Source organism: Neoarius graeffei, chromosome 3, assembly GCF_027579695.1.
Source record: "Neoarius graeffei isolate fNeoGra1 chromosome 3, fNeoGra1.pri, whole genome shotgun sequence".
NCBI classification, from domain to species: domain Eukaryota; kingdom Metazoa; phylum Chordata; class Actinopteri; order Siluriformes; family Ariidae; genus Neoarius; species Neoarius graeffei.
Window position 1 is genome coordinate 101,169,771 of NC_083571.1, and position 22,557 is coordinate 101,192,327.

A 22,557-nucleotide genomic window follows, 5' to 3' on the forward strand; every position below is an offset into this window, starting at 1 on the left:
TAAAGTTAATGTTTTGGAATGGCCAAGTCAAAGTCCTGACCTTAATCCAATTGAAATGTTGTGGAAGGACCTGAAGCGAGCAGTTCATGTGAGGAAACCCACCAACATCCCAGAGTTGAAGCTGTTCTGTACGGAGGAATGGGCTAAAATTCCTCCAAGCTGGTGTGCAGGACTGATCAACAGTTACCGGAAATGTTTATTTGCAGTTATTGCTGCACAAGGGGGTCACACCAGATACTGAAAGCAAAGGTTCACATACTTTTGCCACTCACAGATATGTAATATTAGATCATTTTCCTCAATAAATAAATGACCAAGTATAATATTTTTGTCTCATTTGTTTAACTGGGTTCTCTTTATCTACTTTGAGGACTTGTGTGAAAATCTGATGATGTTTTAGGTCATATTTATGCAGAAATATAGAAAATTCTAAAGGGTTCACAAACTTTCAAGCGCCACTGTATATAATGGACATGGACATAAAGTCCAGACTTTCAGCTTTCATTTGAGGGTATCCACATTAAAATTGGATGAAGGGTTTAGGACTTTCAGCTCCTTAACATGTGCCACCCTGTTTTTAAAGGGACCAAAAGTAATTGGACAATTGACTCAAAGGCTATTTCATGGGCAGATGTGGGCAATTCCTTCGTTATGTCATTCTCAATTAAGCAGATAAAAGGCTTGGAGTTGATTTGAGGTGTGGTGCTTGCATTTGGAAGATTTTGCTGTGAAGAAAACATGCGGTCAAAGGAGCTCTCCATGCAGGTGAAACAAACCATCCTTAAGCTGCGAAAACAGAAAAAAACCCATCCGAGAAATTGCTACAATATTAGGAGTGGCAAAATCTACAGTTTGGTACATCCTGAGAAAGAAAGAAAGCACTGGTGAACTCATCAATGCAAAAAGACCTGGACGCCCACAGAAGACAACAGTGGTGGATGATCGCAGAATAATTTCCATGGTGAAGAGAAACCCCTTCACAACAGCCAACCAAGTGAACAACACTCTCCAGGAGGTAGGCGTATCAATATCCAAATCTACCATAAAGAGAAGACTGCATGAAAGTAAATACAGAGGGATCACTGCACGGTGCAAGCTACTCATAAGCCTCAAGAATAAAAAGGCTAGATTGGACTTTGCTAAAAAGCATCTAAAAAAGCCAGCACAGTTCTGGAAGAACATTCTTTGGACAGATGAAACCAAGATCTACCTCTACCAGAATGATGGAAAGAAAAAAGTATGGCGAAGGCGTGGTACAGCTCATGATCCAAAGCATACCACATCATCTGTAAAACACAGCAGAGGCAGTGCGATGGCTCGGGCATGCATGGCTGCCAGTGGCACTGGGTCACTAGTGTTTATTGATGATGTGACACAGGACAGAAGCAGCCGGATGAATTCTGAGGTATTCAGAGACATACTGTGTGCTCAAATCCAGCCAAACTGATTGGTTGGCGTTTCATAATACAGATGGACAATGACCCAAAACATAAAGCCAAAGCAACCCAGCAGTTTATTTAAGCAAAGAAGTGGAATATTCTTGAATGGCCAAGTCAGTCACCTGATCTCAACCCAATTGAGCATGCATTTCACTTGTTAAAGGCTAAACTTCAGACAGAAAGGCCCACAAACAAACAGCAACTGAAAACCGCTGCAGTAAAGGCCTGGCAGAGCATTAAAAAGGAGGAAACACAGCGTCTGGTGATGTCCATGAGTTCAAGACTTCAGGCAGTCATTGCCAACAAAGGGTTTTCAACCAAGTATTAGAAATGAACATTTTATTTACAATTATTTAATTTGTCCAATTACTTTTGAGCCCCTGAAATGAAGGGATTGTGTTTAAAAAAAAAAGCTTTAGTTCCTCACATTTTTATGCAATCATTTTGTTCAACCCACTGAATTAAAGCTGAAAGTCTGAACTTCAACTGCATCTGAATTGTTTTGTTCAAAATTCATTGTGGTAATGTACAGAACCAAACTTGGAAAAATGTTGCCTCTGTCCAAATATTTATGGACCTAACTGTAGATGACAAGTACATATCATAAAGAGACACTCCTGCAAAATGTTATTGACCCCGCATGGAAGGTATTGATTCCAACTTCTCCTTGTACTCTTACTGAAAAGGTTCCATCGAGCACTCAAAAGGTTTATTTGTTTGTTTTTCTCCTCATGAGGAACCTTTAATAGTTCTGGCTTTGCCTTTTAGGAATGAGTCCAAGTAGAACAGCCTTCACCACTCAGAGAAGCCTTGGCAAACCCATTTTCTCAGCATGTAATCAATAACACTCAGTATTTTAAAAGTATTTGTTTCTCAAAGTGGTGTCTATAATAAAATATTTGCATGTTTAAGTTATAAAGGTCTTCTTTTTCCAAGGAACCTGCATGTTTGCATTAGACCTTATTTATACAAACTGCAATCACTGATATTTGTGAATGTAATGATTCTTCATCAGTATTTCCTGTAGTTGAACAGCCAATTTAATCAATGTATAGAATGGCATTCTTTCTTTAGATACACTCTGCAATCTTTTCTTTCTAATGACCTCCTCGTGAACAAATTATGGTGATCATGTGATCTATGTAGGCTTATAGTACTCGAGTCCAGGACTCGTGCCCTAATTTTAATGACTCGTGACTTGACTTGGACTTGACATACATGTCAACCTATACGGAATGTCCGTATTTTATACGGATTTGATTCAATAAACCTAGTATACGGGCGTATAAATAAAGTTATACGGATTCTTTAAAAAAACTTCAATATTTATTTAGAGCTATAATCTATTCCCACGATGATAAAAGAGCGCATAACATTTACAAACGTATTGTACACCACAGACAGCCAGTAAAGAGTCTTATGAAATCGCGTGTTATCTTGTGGTAGCGAGACTTCGTTCCACTTTTGATCATGCGCACACCGCATTGTGAGAATCCCGCCAACCGTGAAGTCATAGACATATAAACATAGACGCCGCCTTCTGCGTAGAATCATACGTCATCCTCGCCGCCATATTGGATGTGGCAAAGTGGAGATTCTTCAACCGTCTCTGGTATAGCGTCTAGACAGTAGCCGAGAATAAAGATGCCTCATTCATGTGCTGCGTTTAACTGTACCAACAGGTTTACCGTCCAAACGAGATCACATGGGATTACCTTTCACAGGTGAGACTGGAAAAATACTTTTCATTGTATTTGGTCATTATAACGTAATTTTACAAACAGATTTTTCTGACTTTGTGGCTAATATGAAGTCTCGCGCATAATAGCCGCTCGGTGAAACCTGTCTCCAAACAACGAAGTATTTCCTTCGTAAGTACGCTGATAACACTGTGTTTTTGTCAAACATTGGAGCTTTGTATTCATTCTGAAGGTTTATTGTTATTAATATTGAATAAAAAGTAACTGGGATATATCATTGTTAATTATCATTCAAATTTTAGGTAAATTATTTTAATTTGCATCTTATACGGATTTTATAAGGGAAATACGGATTTTGGAGGTTGGTTATATAGGTTTGATTGACCAAAGGTTGACATGTATGACTTGAGCACTGATGACTCGGACTCAGACTTGGACTCGGACATTAAAGGTGGGGTACGAGATTTTGGAATAACGGTTCCCGCAAGCCATATTTTGAAAAGAAACACGCCCGCCCTCGCCATGCTCCCACCCCCCGCGTCTGCACCCCTCCTCCCCTTATAAAGCCTGAGAAAGTCAGGCTTTATAATGGGTGTCTATTGCGTTACACACCAGTGGAAAGTGTAGAGAGCTTGGAAAAATAGCTCAAACTTTCTCATTTAAACTGTGTTTTCAGCCCCAATTTTCACTCCACACACATAATTTTCTCAAAAGTAGTAGCCACACTTGTCCTGATTCACACAATGTGTCTACCTACACGATAGGACTTGCAGTTTTTGAATGAGAAGCCTGAAAGTGAGGAGAGGGCAGGCGCGCAGCCCCATAGACTGCCATTATAAACTTGGCAGAAAAGTCACTCGTTTTTAACTCGCTCTAGTGACCTAATTTTTTAGACTACAGACAAAAAAATTACATCAGTGTGTTCAGGAGAGCCTTGTAGCGCTCACTATGAAAGAATTTTGTGAATATCTCATTCCGTTTTTGTGTAAATCCCCGTTGTTTGGAGGGAGCGCACTGAGAAAATCCTGTGACACTCTGCTCGCAGCGCGTGGGTTGGGGGAGGGGCTGCTCGCTCTCTCACACATAAGGCCAATTTATGCTGACAACGCAGTCCTCGCAGACGGCATCGCAGATGGCGTCTGCGTAGCCCCCCCACCTTCGCAGATGCTCTGCGCGCACCTCCCAAAAATTGTGACCACCACAGAAGCCTCGCAGACAGCGTCGCAGACAAGAGGGCTCTGATTGGTCCACTCCAGGTCCACTCTACATCCGCTGTACACGCACTTCTGCTTCCCTACTTTCCCGGTTTGGTTTGTTTTCACTACCGCCATTTTTAAAAACACGAGTGAAGATGGAGCAGCACGAAGAGTGGTTGATCGAGGAAGTGAGGAAGTACGTACATCTATACGACTCCAGTTCTAGTCATTATAAGTAACCGGAGGATAAACACTCCACTAACCACACCCACCAACTACTCCTAGCGATTTCGCGACTTCGCGCCCCCTTGCGTTGTGGCGGTGAATAACATCACGCACGCCTATTACTCCCCACTCAACGATAAATTACAACTGTCTGCGAAAAGCTGTCTGCGAAAGCCTTGTTGCAAGAGCATGCAGAGGCCAATACACACACACACACAGAAGGGACGGGCTGCTCGCGGGCTTCAGTCTGATTGACGTGTCAGTATCCAGTCATTTTGAGGTGGTTACCTCGATATGATTGGATGGCGTTTTTCTTTATTTTACACTGTAGACTGGATTAAAATATTTCGTTTTTGGGTCAAACCTTCTATTGTACTGCTTGCAACATGGGTGTGAGGAGCTTTTCAAGCAATATGGTAAAAAATACTCCTGAAAAAAATCTCGTACCCCACCTTTAACTGCATTCGGACTCGTAAATTGGAGACGAGGACTCAGATTTTTTCTTTATTTTTTTGTAACCTGCCATAATAATTTGGCATAAGATATTTATATCTACATTAATTTTTTATATTAATTTCATGCAAGAGAATGCACATTCACCTGTTTATACATCATGTTCAGTAACAAACTAACGTTAATGGCGTTAAAACGCCTGGAGAGAACGCCCCTAGGATTGTCTGCTTTGCTTACACAGACTTCTCGTGCAGTGGGAAAAAAATGCATTCAGTGCGTTTACATGCACATCCAAATCGAGCTATTGTCGGTAATCGAGCTAAGGGTCCCAGCAGGGGTGCCAGAGAAATCCAATCCTACATGCACACAAGGAAATCGAGCTATTGTGTGAGGTACATTGTGCACCCGAGCCACAGGTGGCGCTACACACCCCATCGTGTTGGTACACTTCCGGTTGTCGTCATGAAGAAGAGCTATTCAAGAGTATAAACAAAGTTATCAGCAGTGTTGCCAGATACTGCTGACGTTTTCCAGCCCAAAACATGTTCAAATCCGCCAAAATGCACTTAAAACCGCCCAATCTGGCAACACTGGCAGTTCCATGTTCACAAGTTGCGTGCTCAAGCTGTTAGGCTTGCTCTAACAGACTGTATGGCTACAAACTGTCCTGCGCAGACCACTGTTTTGTAAGACAACTTATTTTGCACAATTGTATATTTTTCTAAAGTCCATTTTTTGCTTACAAAAAAAATTTTTTTTTTGCTTACAATTTAACTTATGTCTTAATAAACACACAAAAAGTTCAATTGTTTTGTTTTTATTGACATTCTTCAGATGTTGGACATATATACACACACACACACACACACACACACACACACACACACACAAATACAATGACTTGTTTATGTACACAATTCACAGCTATGCAACAGCTGTACAGATGTATTTGGTGATACAGTAAGTGAGCTAAATTTTAACAGTGCAAACAATGCCACAAAAAGAAAAGATTCATGCCGTTGTCATGATTCGTTGTCATGCCGACCGAGGCTGTTGTGTTTCCCGCTTGTGGTCTCGTTACTCGTCACTTCCGGAAGGGGCAGTGCTGAAGTAAGTAGCTCGACTACGTAGCTCAATAGGGTATACATGCACTAAGTAGCTCGGCTAAAATCGCATAATCTAGGTCGTGTAGCTCGATTACGAGAAATCAAGTTCGGTTCAATTTCAGCTGAGCTAAGGTGTTTCCATGGCATTTAGTACTTCGATTTCAGTCGAGCAACGGCAGAAATTCGATTTTCTTTATGTGCATGTAAACACACTGATTGTTATGTGTTCCATACGTAGAAGAACTATCGAGGAGACGATGGGGACAACCTTGAACTTCAATCATCTACATTTATTGTGTACTAATTTTATGCAAGAGTGTCACACCTGCATGCCTTGGCACGCGCGTCAGATAAACTCTCGGGCGTGCTCCAGAGAGCGCGCGCACCAAGCGGACTCTCGCGCCACATTCAGTGCGTTTACATGCGCATAGAGAAAATCGAATTTCTGCCGTTGCTCGACTGAAATCGAAGTTCTAAATGCCATGGAAACACCTTAGCTAGGCTGAAATCGAACCGAACTTGATTTCTCGTAATCGAGCTACACGACCTAGATTATGCGATTTTAGCCGAGCTACTTAGTGCATGTATATCCTATCGAGCTACGTAATCAAGCTACTTACTTCAGCACTGCCCCTTCCGGAAGTGACGAGTGACGAGACCACAAACGGGAAACACAACAGCCTCGGTCGGCATGACAACGAATCATGACAACGGCATGAATCTTTTCTTTTTGTGGCATTGTTTGCACTGTTAAAATTTAGCTCACTTACTGTATCACCAAATACATCTGTACAGCTGTTGCATAGCTGTGAATTGTGTACATAAACAAGTCATTGTATTTGTGTGTGTGTGTGTGTGTGTGTGTGTGTATATGTCCAACATCTGAAGAATGTCAATAAAAACAAAACAATTGAACTTTTTTGTGTGTTTATTAAGACATTAGTTAAATTGTAAGCAAAAAATATATATATTTTTTGTAAGCAAAAAATGGACTTTAGAAAAATATACAATTGTGCAAAATAAGTTGTCTTACAAAACAGTGGTCTGCGCAGGACAGTTTGTAGCCATACAGTCTGTTAGAGCAAGCCTAACAGCTTGAGCACGGAACTTGTGAACATGGAACTGCCAGTGTTGCCAGATTGGGCGGTTTTAAGTGCATTTTGGCGGATTTGAACATGTTTTGGGCTGGAAAACGTCAGCAGTATCTGGCAGCACTGCTGATAACTTTGTTTATACTCTTGAATAGCTCTTCTTCATGACGACAACCGGAAGTGTACCAACACGATGGGGCGTGTAGCGCCACCTGTGGCTCGGGTGCACAATGTACCTCACACAATAGCTCAATTTCCTTGTGTGCATGTAGGATTGGATTTCTCTGGCACCCCTGCTGGGACCCTTAGCTCGATTACCGACAGCAGCTCGATTTGGATGTGCATGTAAACGCACTGACTGTAAAACATTTCAAAGTGGTTTAATTTGGAAATGCAAGTTAACTCAATTTGACGACTCAACCAATAACTTAAAAACTCAAGTGGAATCAACACACGCAGAGAGGGCAAAAGTCTCAATTAGTCAAGACAACTAAGTAATTCAAGTCTAACCTTTGAAAACTTGCACAGATTAGTTCAAATTAAAACACTTTTCAGAGCTCACTGAGTTAAAGAGAAAAAGTAAGTGGACATAACTAAACAAGGGTGAAATGTTTTACAGTGCATAAACAGGGCGGCACGGTGGTGTAGTGGTTAGCGCTGTCGCCTCACAGCAAGAAGGTCTGGGTTCGAGCCCCGTGGCCGGCGAGGGCCTTTCTGTGTGGAGTTTGCATGTTCTCCCCGTGTCCACATGGGTTTCCTCCAGGTGCTCCGGTTTCCCCCACAGTCCAAAGACATGCAGGTTAGGTTAACTGGTGACTCTAAATTGACCGTAGGTGTGAATGTGAGTGTGAATGGTTGTCTGCGTCTATGTGTCAGCCCTGTGATGACCTGGCGACTTGTCCAGGGTGTACCCCGCCTTTCGCCCGTAGTCAGCTGGGATAGGCTCCAGCTTGCCTGCGACCCTGTAGAACAGGATAAAGCGGCTACAGATAATGAGATGAGATGAGTGCATAAACAACTCGCACTTGCAAAGGATTAAGGCGCAATCAGCACGCCTGTATAAAAACTGTGAAAACACACTTACTTTGCAAAGTATTGAGTTGCATTGCTGATACATTACCGAGCCTTATTTCCTTGTTTGTTTTCCTGATCCCTGATTTCCTGTTTCTCGTCCTTGATTCTGCCGAGTCTACGATAGCCTGTTTGTGTCTCACTCGACCTATTGCCTGTTTCACCGTTTTACAATTTTGCCTGCCATTCTGGATTGTTTATCTGTCTTCACTTGGATTAATAAACACACCTTCTGCACTTACATCCATCTCCCAACCATCTCTGACAGAATACTTCACACTACCTGACAAAGAGAATGCACATTCACCTGTTCATACATCATTTTCAGGAACAAACTAATGTTAATGGCGCTGAAACAGCCACCGTCAAATGGTGCGGTTGGAGTGTTGGACTCGGATCAAAAGTGGACTCGAAATTTTTTTTTTTGACTAGGACTTGAACACTGGGGACTCGAGACTGGACTCAGACTCGAGATTTAGTGACTCAACTACAACACTGGATCTATGCCAACTAAATGTATGAGAAATGCTTGCAAAGCATCCATCATTTCCCGGGCATTACAGCACAGCTGCCCACTGCTCTGGGTACGAGTGCTCACATCCCTAGATGGGTTAAATGCAGAGAAAGAATTTCAGTTTGCTCTAATGTGCCTGTGACGAATAAAGGCTTACCCCCCCTCCCCGAAAAAAAAATGTGATTGCCAGAACATTCTTTTAAACACAAGAAACCACATCTACCTGTAAAACAGCAGAGATCTGAATGGTCCAAATGATACTAATGGTGCCAGCAGGCCTTTGAGTGAGTGAGTCAAAAACAGTTTTTATTTTAAGCAGGAATATTCTTGCTTTGGTGGCACAGTCAGGCTCCAGGGTCTCGGGTTTGAGCCTGAGCTCGGGTTACTCTCTGTGTGGAGTTTTGCATGTTCTCCTTGTGTCTGTTTGGGTTTCCTGTGGGTTCTTTGGTTTCCTACCAAAATGATGCATGTAGGCAAATTGGTTATGCTAAATTGCTAAAGCGTACCGCGAGTCGGCCTAGTGGTTAGCATTTCCGCATCTCGACTGGGAGATAGTGAGTTCTACTCGTGGTCGGGTCATACCAAAGACCATCATAAAAACGGTACCTACTGCCATCTGGTGAGTCACGCCACAATACAGATATGAGTAGGGAGTCAAACTCTCATGGTAGCCAGAGGACTGGCCCCCCACTATAACCCTAGCTGTATAATAGGTGAGAGGCCGACGGCTACTGAAACAGAGATTGGTGCCGCCCACTGAGCTCTATGTTAAAATCTGGAGAGCTCATAGCCCAATCCATGCTGTAGAGATAAGTGAAGCCATTTGGCCGCTATCTTACCACTCACATCACGTGTATTTGGCTTCTATGTTAAACTGTCATATCCGATCAAATTTGCCGCAAGAAAACTATGTCCTGACTTTTTTTCCCCTTTCGTTACCTCCTTTTATTTTACCCACATTTCTTACATCTCTCTATAGTGCTCCCCTTCACTGTTATTGTTTTTTTTTCCTTTTCCAGTTGAGTCTCATCTCATCTCATTGTCTGTAGCCGCTTTATCCTTCTACAGGGTCGCAGGCAAACTGGAGCCTATACCAGCTGACTACGGGCGAAAGGCGGGGTACACCCTGGACAAGTCGCCAGGTCATCACAGGGCCGACACATAGACACAGACAACCATTCACACTCACATTCACACCTACGGTCAATTTAGAGTCACCAGTTAACCTAACCTGCATGTCTTTGGACTGTGGGGGAAACCGGAGCACCCGGAGGAAACCCATGCGGACACGGGGAGAACATGCAAACTCCACACAGAAAAGCCCTCGCTGGCCGCTGGGCTCGAACCCAGACCTTCTTGCTGTGAGGCGACAGTGCTAACCACTACACCACCGTGCCGCCCCTCCAGTTCAGTCTCTGATCTTTTTTTTAATGGCTCTTTTACGATTTTAATTATTTTTATGGAGATTATTTCAGTTTTTCTTTGTCCAGGAAATAAGCCCTGATTTAAGAGTACTTATCAATCTACTTGCACTCAATATAAAGTGCATATCACGAGTAAATTCAGGAGCAAGATCAATTTAATTCTCCTATTTTATACTAAACTTTGGTCAAATATCTGTCACATTCTGCATTCTCTGCAATTTTTTTTTACCTTGCGCAATACCAGAAAAATTCAGTTGAAATCAATCCATTCGAGGCGAATTGGTCCGCCTCTGAAAAAACTTTACATTTGGATTTCCCGGGAAACGCTGATTTTCGTGACGTCGCGTGCGGGACGCCTCCCTCTGAATCCTACGTCAGCGCTGGTTTGTTTATGAGAAAATGACCTGGTGGTTTTCTGCAAATTTCTTCAACGTTATCGCGTAATTATTAAAATGGTTAACAGATGTATTGCAGGAGGGTGTAGCAACACCAATCTTGATGGGATTAGTACTCATCGTTTCCCAAAAGACCGGACAATGAGAGAGAAATGGGAGCGCTTGGTGTACACAGGCTGTGCACTGAAACCGTGCAAAGCTCTCGCAGCCTGCTGGCGCTTCCGCAGGTGACGTCACGAATCTGGCTCCAGACTCCCTTGGGATTTTTCCAGACGTGTTTTGTTATTTTACTTTTTTCTGCTGTAGACAGATGGCCTTGTGCAAAATTACCCTTCTGGATGAGTGTGTAAAGGGACATACAACATAATTTACTCAGTTAATTTTTCTTTTTGAATTTGAGTCGTTGAGCTTGAGCTCTCACATTCAGTATCAAACATGTCTAGACTTTGACTTTGATCTCGTCTGGGACATTTCCATCAAAAATCTGACAGTCACAGTGTTCATCCCTGATACCAATGTCAGATTTTCAACAAAACCAGACAAGACGATGAGACAGATTTTCTGTTGTTGTTGTTTTTTTTCTTTCGCTCTTGCAAACCATCATAAAACGCTATAGGACAGGGGTGTTCAATCTTATCCACAAAGGGCCAGTGTGGCTACAGACTTTCATTCCAACCAAGTGGGAGCTACACCTGATTACACTTGTTTAATCAGTTCATCTTGGTCTTCAACCAACTATCAAGGGTGACTCCTATTTGACTGGAACGAAAGCCTGTAGCCACACTGGCCCCTCATGGATAAGATTGAAGACCCCTGCTATAGGAGGTCCACGCAAATGTCACTGTGCACACAGGTGTAAAAATGATCACACACTATCAAAACTCACAGGTGAAATGTCCATCCACAACCTTTGACTTGACGTTTTGTACAGTTCACTGCTGCACATGTAGGCATTTTTCTTGTAATTTTCCTCACCAACTACATCAATAACTTGTCCAGTTTTATGTAGCCTCCGGCGGCCTAAATGACCGTTCTGCTCCGCGATGCGAGTGGTAAGATGCAGAGGTGGAAAAACTGGATTGACAAAGTAAAAGTCCTGCTTAGGTTTTCCTTCTGCCTGTGCTCTCAACACAGGTGATTTCACCAATTAGCTCATCAACCTGGCTTAGGCTGCTGGGCCATAGAAGGTTCACGCTGCACGCTGCATGCTGCACGCTACACGCGTGTAAAGAAAAGTGGACAAACGTAGCATGACTTGCTCTGGGCCATAGAACGGCGTTCACGTTGCACGCTGCACGCTGCACACTTCACGCGTGAAGCGTGAAATGAACATGCACACTTTTTTCTAGGCGTGAAGATGGAAATTCCAGTCAATGCATGCGGTCACCGCCGCGCCAGCCAATCAGAACGGGTCTAGGGAGATAACGCTATGCTTTCAGGGGAAAACTTCAGAAAAAATATAACTGAATGGTATAATTGAAAAATAGTTCTTCATCGGGATTGTCAAGCAGATTATAGAATGTTCGGTGAAATTCACCACGGGTTTCTCTCAGAAGGAAGTGTTCTCGGCTCCAAATTCTGTTCCTTTTTCTCTTCCTCTGTCTCACTAAAAGCAGAATGAGGCAATCGTCGTCATCCGAAGAGTCCATATTGTTGGTTACTCGGTCAAAGTAGAACAGACGCAACACGTGAACATCCAAGCATGAAGTTTAATGGCCCAGGGTCCGGTTCTTCACGTGAACGTGTAGCGTGCAGCATGCAGCGTGAACCTTCTATGGCCCAGCAGCCTTAGGGGATGTAGTAATTAGGATCAGTTGGTTCACTGAATTGGCTGGAGCAAAAATGTGGCAGGGTTTTTACTTTCTGCACCCGGGTTTTTCCACCTCTGGTAAGATGGCGGCCAGATGGCTTCACTCTGAGCCGATGAGCTCTCCAGATTTTTACGTAGAGCTCAGTGGTACCGCCCAGTGTGCCTTATGGCATGGGAAGGACTTTGAAATAGCCCCCAAGCATAGCTACATCATCATCATCATCATCACTTGTTTATCGCAATGCATTATGGGGGATAGCCGGCGTCAGTAGCTGTGCAATATAGAGGATGTTAGATTAATTTGACATGAGCGCGATGTGTGAGGAGCGATTGTGCCATGCTCTGTCGTGGAAGACAATGAAATTGGTGATTTAAAAAGTTGGATAACACGTTTACAAGAGGAAAATCTGAATCCAAATCAAACTTGGTGGGAAAGTAAGAGATAAATGACAAGAATTCGTACAACCTAGAGATTGACCGAGTGTACCACACTGTACAACAACAAATCTCAGAATGCCTTATCAAAACATTTATAAATGAGTGATTAGTTAAATAAAACTTGATATCAGGGTGGCACGGTGGTGTAGTGGTTAGCGCTGTCGCCTCACAGCAAGGAGGTCCGGATTCGAGCCCCATGGCCGGCGAGGGCCTTTCTGTGTGGAGTTTGCATGTTCTCCCCGTGTCCGCGTGGGTTTCCTCCGGGTGCTCCGGTTTCCCCCACAGTCCAAAGACATGCAGGTTAGGTTAACTGGTGACTCTAAATTGACTGTAGGTGTGAATGTGAATGGTTATCTGTGTCTATGTGTCAGCCCTGTGATGACCTGGCGACTTGTCCAGGGTGTACCCCGCCTTTCACCCGTAGTCAGCTGGGATAGGCTCCACCTCGCCTGCGACCCTGTAGAATAGGATAAAGCGGCTAGAGATAATGAGATGAGATGAGAAAACTTGATATCAGGAAACATTACAAAAAAAATTAAAGCCGCAAGCGGCCTCGACGGGCCCTCGCGCCAGCGGCCAATGGGGGCGGGGGCATGCGTCCCCGCGAAATACCTTCCACAGCTTCTTCGGCAAGAGACATTACTCCTGCAATGGCGACAAAGCACAGAATTGGACACATGGCAACGATAGGGTCTCGCACTGTACGGTGCTCGGGCCCTAATAATAATAACGCCCCAATAAGGGTCTTGTAAAGAGTTTGCTTGCCAAGTGTGACAAATCATAAGCTGCAATATCATTTCTGCCATAACCAGCACCCCCAGGGGCGCAAGTGCACAAAATTTGGCGGACATGTCAGGTGAGCTATGAAGAGTTTGCGTATGAAGTTTGATGACAATTGAGTAAGTAGAAGATGAGATATAGATTTTTGAAGAATAAAATTTTAGGTTTTTCCCATGTCAGTAGGTGGCGCTATGCTGTACATGAGCGATTATGAGTTGGAAAAATAAGTGTCTACAACAGCAACGCACTATCACAAGGTAGTGGTGTGAAGGAAAAGCATTATGGAATGATTTACCAAAAACCCGTTTTGGAGCAATTGCGTCGGCCCAAAACAGCGCCCCCCAATGGACGAAAATTCCCAAAATGTGGTATACATGACATGGGAGGTAGTAAGAGGGTGGCCGTGAAGTGTGACCAAATTTGAGGAAAGATTGGAATTTTTGCCCAAAAATAGCGCCCCCAGTGGCGAAATATCACAGACAGTGGGTAACATGTCAGAAGCCCAATGAGTGATCTGCGTGTGAAGTATGAGCAGTTTGGAGCAAGTAGAAGATTTGTTATGAATTTTTAAGCATGTAAAATTTTGCATTGAAAATTGATTGACGTATAACTTCTGAACGGTTTATGCTACGTGAAACGTATTTAGTAACTTTTGTCAGCCATGTCTGTAGATGATGTGTATCAATTATGGTGACACTCCTATGAACGGTCTAGGAGGAGTTGCGCCGTCTTCGTGGCCATGCATTTCGCACAAAAGCGAAATTACCTCACTTCCTGTTGGGCGTGGCTAATGCATTGGCATTACATTTCTGTCCGGCTTAGTGAGATACATATGCGTACCAAATGGCATGCCACTACTACAAACTACATGGCAACCAGGCACCTGAATGCGGGAGGCCAAAATCACAATGAGTTAGGGGGCGCTATAGAGGCCCTGAGGCCCGCCTGGATCTGGGCTTCTGGTTCTCAGTAGCGGTGGCAGTCTAAGAAAAAGGAGCCAAATTTCGTGCGTTGTCGACCATGGCAAGCGCCCCAATAAGGGTCTTGTAAAGAGTTTGCTTGGCAAGTTTGACAAATCAGAAGCTGCAATATCTTTTTTGCCATAACCAGCACCCCCACGGGCGAAAGTGCACAAAATTTGGCGTAGACGTCAGGTGAGCTATGAAGAGTTTGCCTATGAACTTTGATGACAATTGAGTAAAGAGAAGATGAGATATAGATTTTTGAAGAATAAATTTTTTGGTTTTTCCCATGTCAGTAGGTGGCGCTATGCTGTACATGAGCGATTATGAGTTGGAAAAATAAGTGTCTGCAACAGCAACGTACTATCACAAGGTAGTGGTGTGAAGGAAAAGCATTATGGAATTATTAACCAAAAACCCGTTTTGGAGCAATGGCGTCGGCCAAAAACAGCGCCCCCCATGGACGAAAATTTCCAAAACGTGGTATACATGACACGGGAGGTAGAAAGAGGGTGGCCGTGAAGTTTGACCAAATTTGAGGAAAGATTGGAATTTTTGCCCAAAAATAGCGCCCCCAGTGGCGAAATATCACAGAAATAGGGTAACATGTCAGAAGCCCAATGACTGATATGCGTGTGAAGTATGAGCAGTTTTGAGCAATCAGAAGATTTGTTATGAATTTTTAAGCATGTAAAATTTTGCATCGAAAATTGATTGACGTATAACTTCTGAACGGTTTATCCTACGTGAAACGTATTTAGTAACTTTTGTCAGCCATGTCTGTAGATGATGTGTATCAATTTTGGTGACATTCCTATGAACGGTCTAGGAGGAGTTGCGCCGTCTTCGCGGCCATGCATTTCGCACAAAAGTGAAATTACCTCACTTCCTGTTGGGCGTGGCTAATGCATTGGCATTACATTTTTTTCCGGCTTAGTGAGATACATAAGCGTACCAAATGGCATGCCACTACTACAAACTACATGGCACCCAGGCACCTTAATGTGGGAGGCCAAAATCACAACGACTTAGGGGGCGCTATAGAGGCCCTGAGCCCCGGCCAAGTTTGGGCTTCTGGTTCTGAGTAGCGGTGACAATTCTCGGAACTGGCGCCAAATTTCGTGCGTTTTCGCCCATGGCAAGCGCCCCGAAAATGGCCCAACAGCGGAGAAAAATAAAGAAGAAGAAGAAGAAGAAGAAGAAGACGGAAGAATAATAATAGTGAACTCTTACAAGAACAATAGGGCCTTCGCCCTATAGGGCTCGGGCCCTAAAAAGCTTTGGAAGCCCGCTGATCTGCCGTATCATGTTCAGTATAAATGCATTTACTTCAATAAATGCCGCTAGTGAGGTACACTACATACATACATACATACCCGAAAGAGAGCCCTTCATGGTTTGGGAGTTTTATTGGTCCGACAGGCTCATTCGGCTGCCGAGTGCTTCGGCACATTGAGAGGCAAAGGCCGAAGAACGCTTCTTTGTTTTACAGGCTTTGGAATATCGCTAGTTTCATACAATGAACAGTGTTGATTGTTATAATTGTCTACAGAGGTGGACAAACTACCCAACTTCATTACTTAAGTCAAAGTACAGATCCCACTGGTCAAATGTTACTCCGATACAAGTGAAAGTTGTCCAGTCAAATTTTTACTTAAGTTAAAGTACTGAAGGACTTGCTTTTAAAAGTATTAAAAGTACATTTTTTGTCAACGCATTGTTGTATTATTGCCACAACGCTGACAAAACCTAATGCCGTTACCAAAGACAGAAATGTGAATTCACAAAATGAACGCATGCTGTGCATCATGGTGGTTTAACGTTAAGCTAGCTAGTCAGTGAAGCTCCACCTGACTTCTAGCAAACTCTTTTCAAACTCGAAATCATATTGGGTAGCTAATGCTACTAGAAAAGAAACATTTCTATATTCTGTTTATTTGGCAAGATTATGCTAAAACATATTTCTGAAAGGACTTCTGATAAGTTAACGTCATTCATGTTAGCGTCACTCCATTTTTACATGCTAACTAACAGTGTCCAAGTTAACTAGCTATGTGTAAACGTTAGCCGTGGACAAGGCTACGGCAACTTGGCGGGCAAATCCATAGAAAGTCATTTGACTAACCAGACTGCGTAGCTACGTTTGCAACATTATCGCTAGCTCTAAAAGCACAGACAACTTTGTTGCAAGCTTTCTCTTGGAACAAAGCGTTTATATACCTCAATATGCTCCCGCAGGTTGGATGGCGAGTTTTTGTAGGCCGTGATGTGGTTCGTTTTCAGCAAACAAAGCAAACATTTAAAACGAAACAAATCTTTATTCCTTTCAGAAAACTGAAACATGGGTTCTAGGTATGGCCACGGGTGCGTGCGTTCCCCAGAAGAACCGCCTCCTTCCATTCTGCCATCAACTGACTGTGTTCAAATAACGCTGCTGAGAAATCATTGAACTTGATTTTATCCAGTCTATGGAGGTGACGTGGCCCTAGTGATTACTGATCGGCTCTCAGTGTCACCTGCGGAAAAACCAATCACGTTTTAGAAAAAAAAAAGAGAGAAAAAAACCCATCCACTTTCAAAGCTGCTCCATAGTAACAAGTAATGAGGACCTGGATAGAAATGTCGTGGAGTAAAAAGCACGATATCATCTCATCTCATTATCTGTAACCGCTTTATCCTTCTACAGGGTCGCAGGCAAGCTGGAGCCTATCCCAGCTGACTACGGGCGAAAGGCGGGGTACACCCTGGACAAGTCGCCAGGTCATCACAGGGCTGACACATAGACACAGACAACCATTCACACTCACATTCACACCTACGGTCAATTTAGAGTCACCAGTTAACCTAACCTGCATGTCTTTGGACTGTGGGGGAAACCGGAGCACCCGGAGGAAACCCACGCGGACACGGGGAGAACATGCAAACTCCGCACAGAAAGGCCCTCGCCGGCCACGGGGCTCGAACCCGGACCTTCTTGCTGTGAGGCGACAGCGCTAACCACTACACCACCGTGCCGCCCATTACTGAAGGTGAAGGAATAAATTAATTTTCTCAAGAATAGGGGGGAAAAAACAGACATATTTTCAATCTGGAGGAAAATACAGTCCCAAAGTACCGCATGTAAAAGATTGAATTACCAGATCTCCATGTAATAGAAATCCTAAACAGCCCCTAACTCTTCAATGCTGAGTGAGAAACTGTAAGGTCTTAATCCATGACAGTAATTGCATGGTATTGAGCTGATTGTAATGCAGATTATATACTCTGCTCTCTGACTCTATAAATTGCACGCGTGTTCTGCAGGCAGATGGAGATGCAGCAGCAGCAGCAGCAAATGCAGGCACATATTGAGAGAGAGCGACGCTCATCCAACTCAGGTAGGAAATGAAGGAGAGGAATATAACTGCAGCATCAACTCCCGCATACTTGCGAGCAAATTTGTGTCGAAGGAAATTGTATTCGCTTAATTTTCCTCTATCTGTCTTTTTATGTTCTCTTTATCATGTTATCCTTTTTAATGTTTCATCTCTTATTCCCTATTTTTTTTTTTGGCAGGCTCCCCGTTTCAGGGACATCCCGCAGTGCTCTCAGTGGCACCTCCAAGTATAGTGCCACCCGTCATGTCAATTGGAGGCCCTTGTCCGCCTCCACCTCCTCCTCCTGCGCCTCCTGGGCCTCCACCTCCAATGGCAGGAGCCCCGCCTCCTCCTCCACCTCCCTTGCCTCTGGGTGGAGGTGGGTATGGAGGTCATCATCATCATCATCACCACGAGGATGCACACGCACCCACCGGCCTCGCCGCCATGATCGCTGGGGCCAAACTGCGCCGAGTGCAGAGGGTCTGTTTGATCTTTGAGCTATGTAAATTGCAACATGTTATTTGATCTATTGCACAGATTAAAGCGGAATTGAAGGCACATTTTTTATGATCAAATTCTGTTTATCTCATTTTATTAAATATAGGAATGCATTTTTGATCGCTATTTATTTTGTCACTGCTATAGCAAGTTATGAGTGTTTGAAATATGCTCTGTAATACATCAGTCCATATGTCAAAGCAATGGCCGTAAACGAGATTCGTTGAGACCTGTGCGAGACATCGTAGGACGGAAGTAAAACGTACAGCGGAAATCAAAGTGACCGACATCTGCCAACGTTGTCAAAAGACGCGCACGCCCTCTTTCGAATGCTGATGTAATCAAGCCGGAAGTTTTGTTTGTTTTGATAGCAATCAGGAAAGTTTGAAAAAAGTAGGCAGTAATCGTCATTTTAACTCAGTTTTTGTGCAATATTTCGTTTGGAAAACAGTTTTCAAAACGGCGGCACTGACACCTGGCTGACACTTCACGTTTCGAAGTCTCGCACAAGTCTCGTGAAGTAGAGCCCTGCACTCCCGCGGGAGTCCCGCGGGACCCGACACAAAGCAGTGCGGCGCGGGACAAATTTTGAAAGCTCATTGCGGGCGCGGGCGGGAGGGGGAGTGCACAATGCGGGAGCGGGCGGGAGAGGTGATAAGCTGCAGTCCCGCTAACTAAAAACGTGTTTAAAATAAAATTTATAAATTATTAATTTATGTCTAGCATATATAATTTGTGCTGGATATTTTATTTGGCATTAATAAAAACATTTTAAGATGCCTAAATTTGCGGATGTGGTCTAATCTCGCGTACGTTTCCGATTCCTTTCCGCTCTTCCGTGTTTGAGATTTTGGTAGGTGTGTTGGGTATCTCTGTAAAGCCTCAGCTGCGCATGCCGCCTGGCAACGCGCACCCTCGCTACGTGCGCTAGGTGAAGGATCGGTCAGTGGAGAGCTCAGCTAAGCTCAGCATGTTTAATTCCCCAAGCCAATGACAAGAACTTTCGTGAGAAATAACGCGAACGTCTGCATCATACGGGATTTGTGGGTGGGAGCGGGACAAAATATGGTAGGCGCGGGCGGGAGCGGGACTGAAAATCATAATTCTTTGTGGGAGCGGGCGGGAGCAGGACTGAAAATTCTGTCCCGCGCAGACCTCTATCGTGAAGATTGTGCGGATAAGCAACGCCTGCCGTGGATCAAACGAACTAAATTCAACACGGCTAAAAACCGAATAGGCCGATAAGTATAAAATTTAATTGCAATTAGTTGCCAATACGAGTCACCATATCTCATCTCATCTCATTATTTCTAGCCGCTTTGTCCTGTTCTACAGGGTCACAGGCAAGCTGGAGCCTATTCCAGCTGACTGCGGGCGAAAGGCGGGGTACACCCTGGACAAGTCGCCAGGTCATCACAGGGCTGACACATAGACACAGACAACCATTCACACTCACATTCACACCTACGGTCAATTTAGAGTCACCAGTTAACCTAACCTGCATGTCTTTGGACTGTGGGGGAAACCGGAGCACCCGGAGGAAACCCATGCGGACACGGGGAGAACATGCAAACTCCACACAGAAAGGCCCTCGCCGGCCACGGGGCTCGAACCCGGACCTTCTTGCTGTGAGGCGACAGCGCTAACCACTACACCACCGTGCCGCCTCAAATCACCATATAAGGTTACTAAAACCGAAAACGTAATTGAATAACACGTTAATTAAGAAATAAAGCAAGTTTAAAATGACTTCAGTTCCCCTTTAATTAAAAACTAACAATTTGTTTACTCTGTACCACCCCTGTTACTATTAATACATTGTCAGCAGGATGCTCAAAATAGTTGAAAAGAGTTAATGATTCATGATTCAAACCTATATGCATGCAGCATGGTGGAAATGCTGTGTATATGAAGGCTATGTTGTATAATTTGTGGTTGCTCTGTTTGTTTACAGCCTGACGAGAGTTCAGGAGCCAAAAACGATGCCAATCGGACGAGCGGAGGGAGTGGGGGCCTGATGGAGGAGATGAATGCCCTGCTGGCACGAAGGTCGGGAACAATTTAATTCTTAGAAACAATAAGGCGATGGCTTTTTTTGGGGAGCTTAGAAAGTAGTATTGGAATAATTAGTGCTGATTTTTTTTTTTCACTTCACAATTCGTAGACGGAAAGCGGCAAGCCAGTCAGAGAAAGATGGAGACTGCCAAAACGTAAGTACTGAGGTGTAGCTTGTTATGATTTTCTGTGATGTTTTAGGACAGTATTATTCCCCACATAGATTATTTTCCTGTTCCTTATCACGTGTTTTGTTTTTAAATTCCTCTAAAATAATAATTAAATATGACTTAGGACGCAGTGAAATGCTTAATCCTGTAGTTGGTAAGAAGTATTTAATACAACTATGCTTTATTACAGGATGATGCAAATTCCTCTCCGATGTCTAGAGGACAGAATGCAGGTATGTGTTATGTAACCCTTTTAATGCTGCTTTGTGGATTTTTTTTTTTTGTCTTTTTTTCTTAAACACCAGGGAGAACAGTTGAAAATGACCCATTTGGCCAAATCTAATGAATAATTAAAGCTAGACGGCCTTTCGATTTCATAAAATTGGTGAAATTTAGTTCTCTCTGAAATTTGGTCAATGTGATTTATGTTTATTTCTGCAATATCTCTCAAAATATCAGGCCATTCTGTGGCTGGGAAGTTACTTAATTTGAGGGGATTCCTGAGCAAATAATGCGCATGAAATCGCTTGCTTCACGCAGTCAAGCAGACAGAGGAAGTCTGTGTGCGCATGCGCACGTTTACCACCTTCTTCTTCTTCTTTTGGGTTTTACAGCAGCTGGCATCCACAGTGTTGCATTACTGCCATCTACAGGTTTACCTTGACCGTGCACTGACAGTTACATCGTTCTGTCGCTAAACGAACAGCTGATCACACCGAGGTGCTCGCTGACCGCCGATATTTATTAGTTTGGTTCTGCACTTCCTTTCCTTCGCAACATAACGTCTTTTCTTCTCACTTTCTGTTATTGTAGTCGGTCTTTCACGTTTCATTCGCACACTCACGTTCTCCATTTTTTCTCTCCTGTTTCAAATTTGTATCCCACAATGCCTTGCGCGAACAGGGAAAGCCCACCACGTGATGCATGATGTAGTATCTTGAATTGGGTCATGGTGAAGCAGGAAAAAATAGCGGAGAATTTAGGGCCACATGGCTCTAAATTCATTAATTGTTCTATTTAAAAAAAACTAATAAAATTGGAAGCCTGTGATTCGAATCCAGTAGCTTTCAGTCCACTAAACAAAAATAATTGGTTGTCGGGGAAAATTCTTTTTATGACCTACACTTGAAAAATCTGAAAAGCAGTCTAGCTTTAACAGTTATTCCACGAAATAACTGTTTTATTCTATCCACATTCACTGGATTTTGAGAGAGCATTTTTATCTCATCTCATTATCTCTAGCCGCTTTATCCTTCTACAGGGTCGCAGGCAAGCTGGAGCCTATCCCAGCTGACTACGGGCGAAAGGCGGGGTACATCCTGGACAAGTCGCCAGGTCATCACAGGGCTGACACATAGACACAGACAACCATTCACACTCACATTCACACCTACGGTCAATTTAGAGTCACCAGTTAACCTAACCTGCATGTCTTTGGACTGTGGGGGAAACCGGAGCACCCGGAGGAAACCCATGCGGACACGGGGAGAACATGCAAACTCCACACAGAAAGGCCCTCGCTGGCCCCGGGGCTCGAACCCAGGACCTTCTTGCTGTGAGGCGACACCGCTAACCACTACACCACCGTGCCGCCCATAATAATAATTATTTGAAAATTTAAAAAGATACGTTCTTACCACCAAAAACTTTCATTCCATATTTTGTTTCTTTTTTGTATTTTTTAGGTTTTGTTTTCAAGTAGAGTTTTTACTTCGTCCTCGGTTGGTTCAGCAGCACGCAACACCATTTTTTTCCTTCTTCTTCTTTAGGGTTTTTAGGCAGGTGGCAAACCAACTTAAAGGTGCATTACCGCCACCGACTGGGCTGGAGTGTGGAACAGGAGCTGGGGGGGGGGGGACTTTATTATTTTA

At 43.7% G+C, this 22,557-nt stretch overlaps 1 protein-coding gene across 1 annotated transcript in view; it reads left to right on the plus strand.

Moving 5' to 3' along the window:
- evlb (Enah/Vasp-like b) overlaps positions 1–22,557 on the plus strand; it is a 168,189-nt gene that overhangs the window by 141,626 nt on the left and 4,006 nt on the right. Inside the window, exons 5-9 of the mRNA XM_060916104.1 lie at positions 17,908–17,981; positions 18,160–18,443; positions 20,416–20,510; positions 20,626–20,671; positions 20,877–20,919. Coding sequence (XP_060772087.1) covers positions 17,908–17,981; positions 18,160–18,443; positions 20,416–20,510; positions 20,626–20,671; positions 20,877–20,919 — 542 coding nt within the window. The remainder of the gene's footprint in view (positions 1–17,907; positions 17,982–18,159; positions 18,444–20,415; positions 20,511–20,625; positions 20,672–20,876; positions 20,920–22,557) is intronic.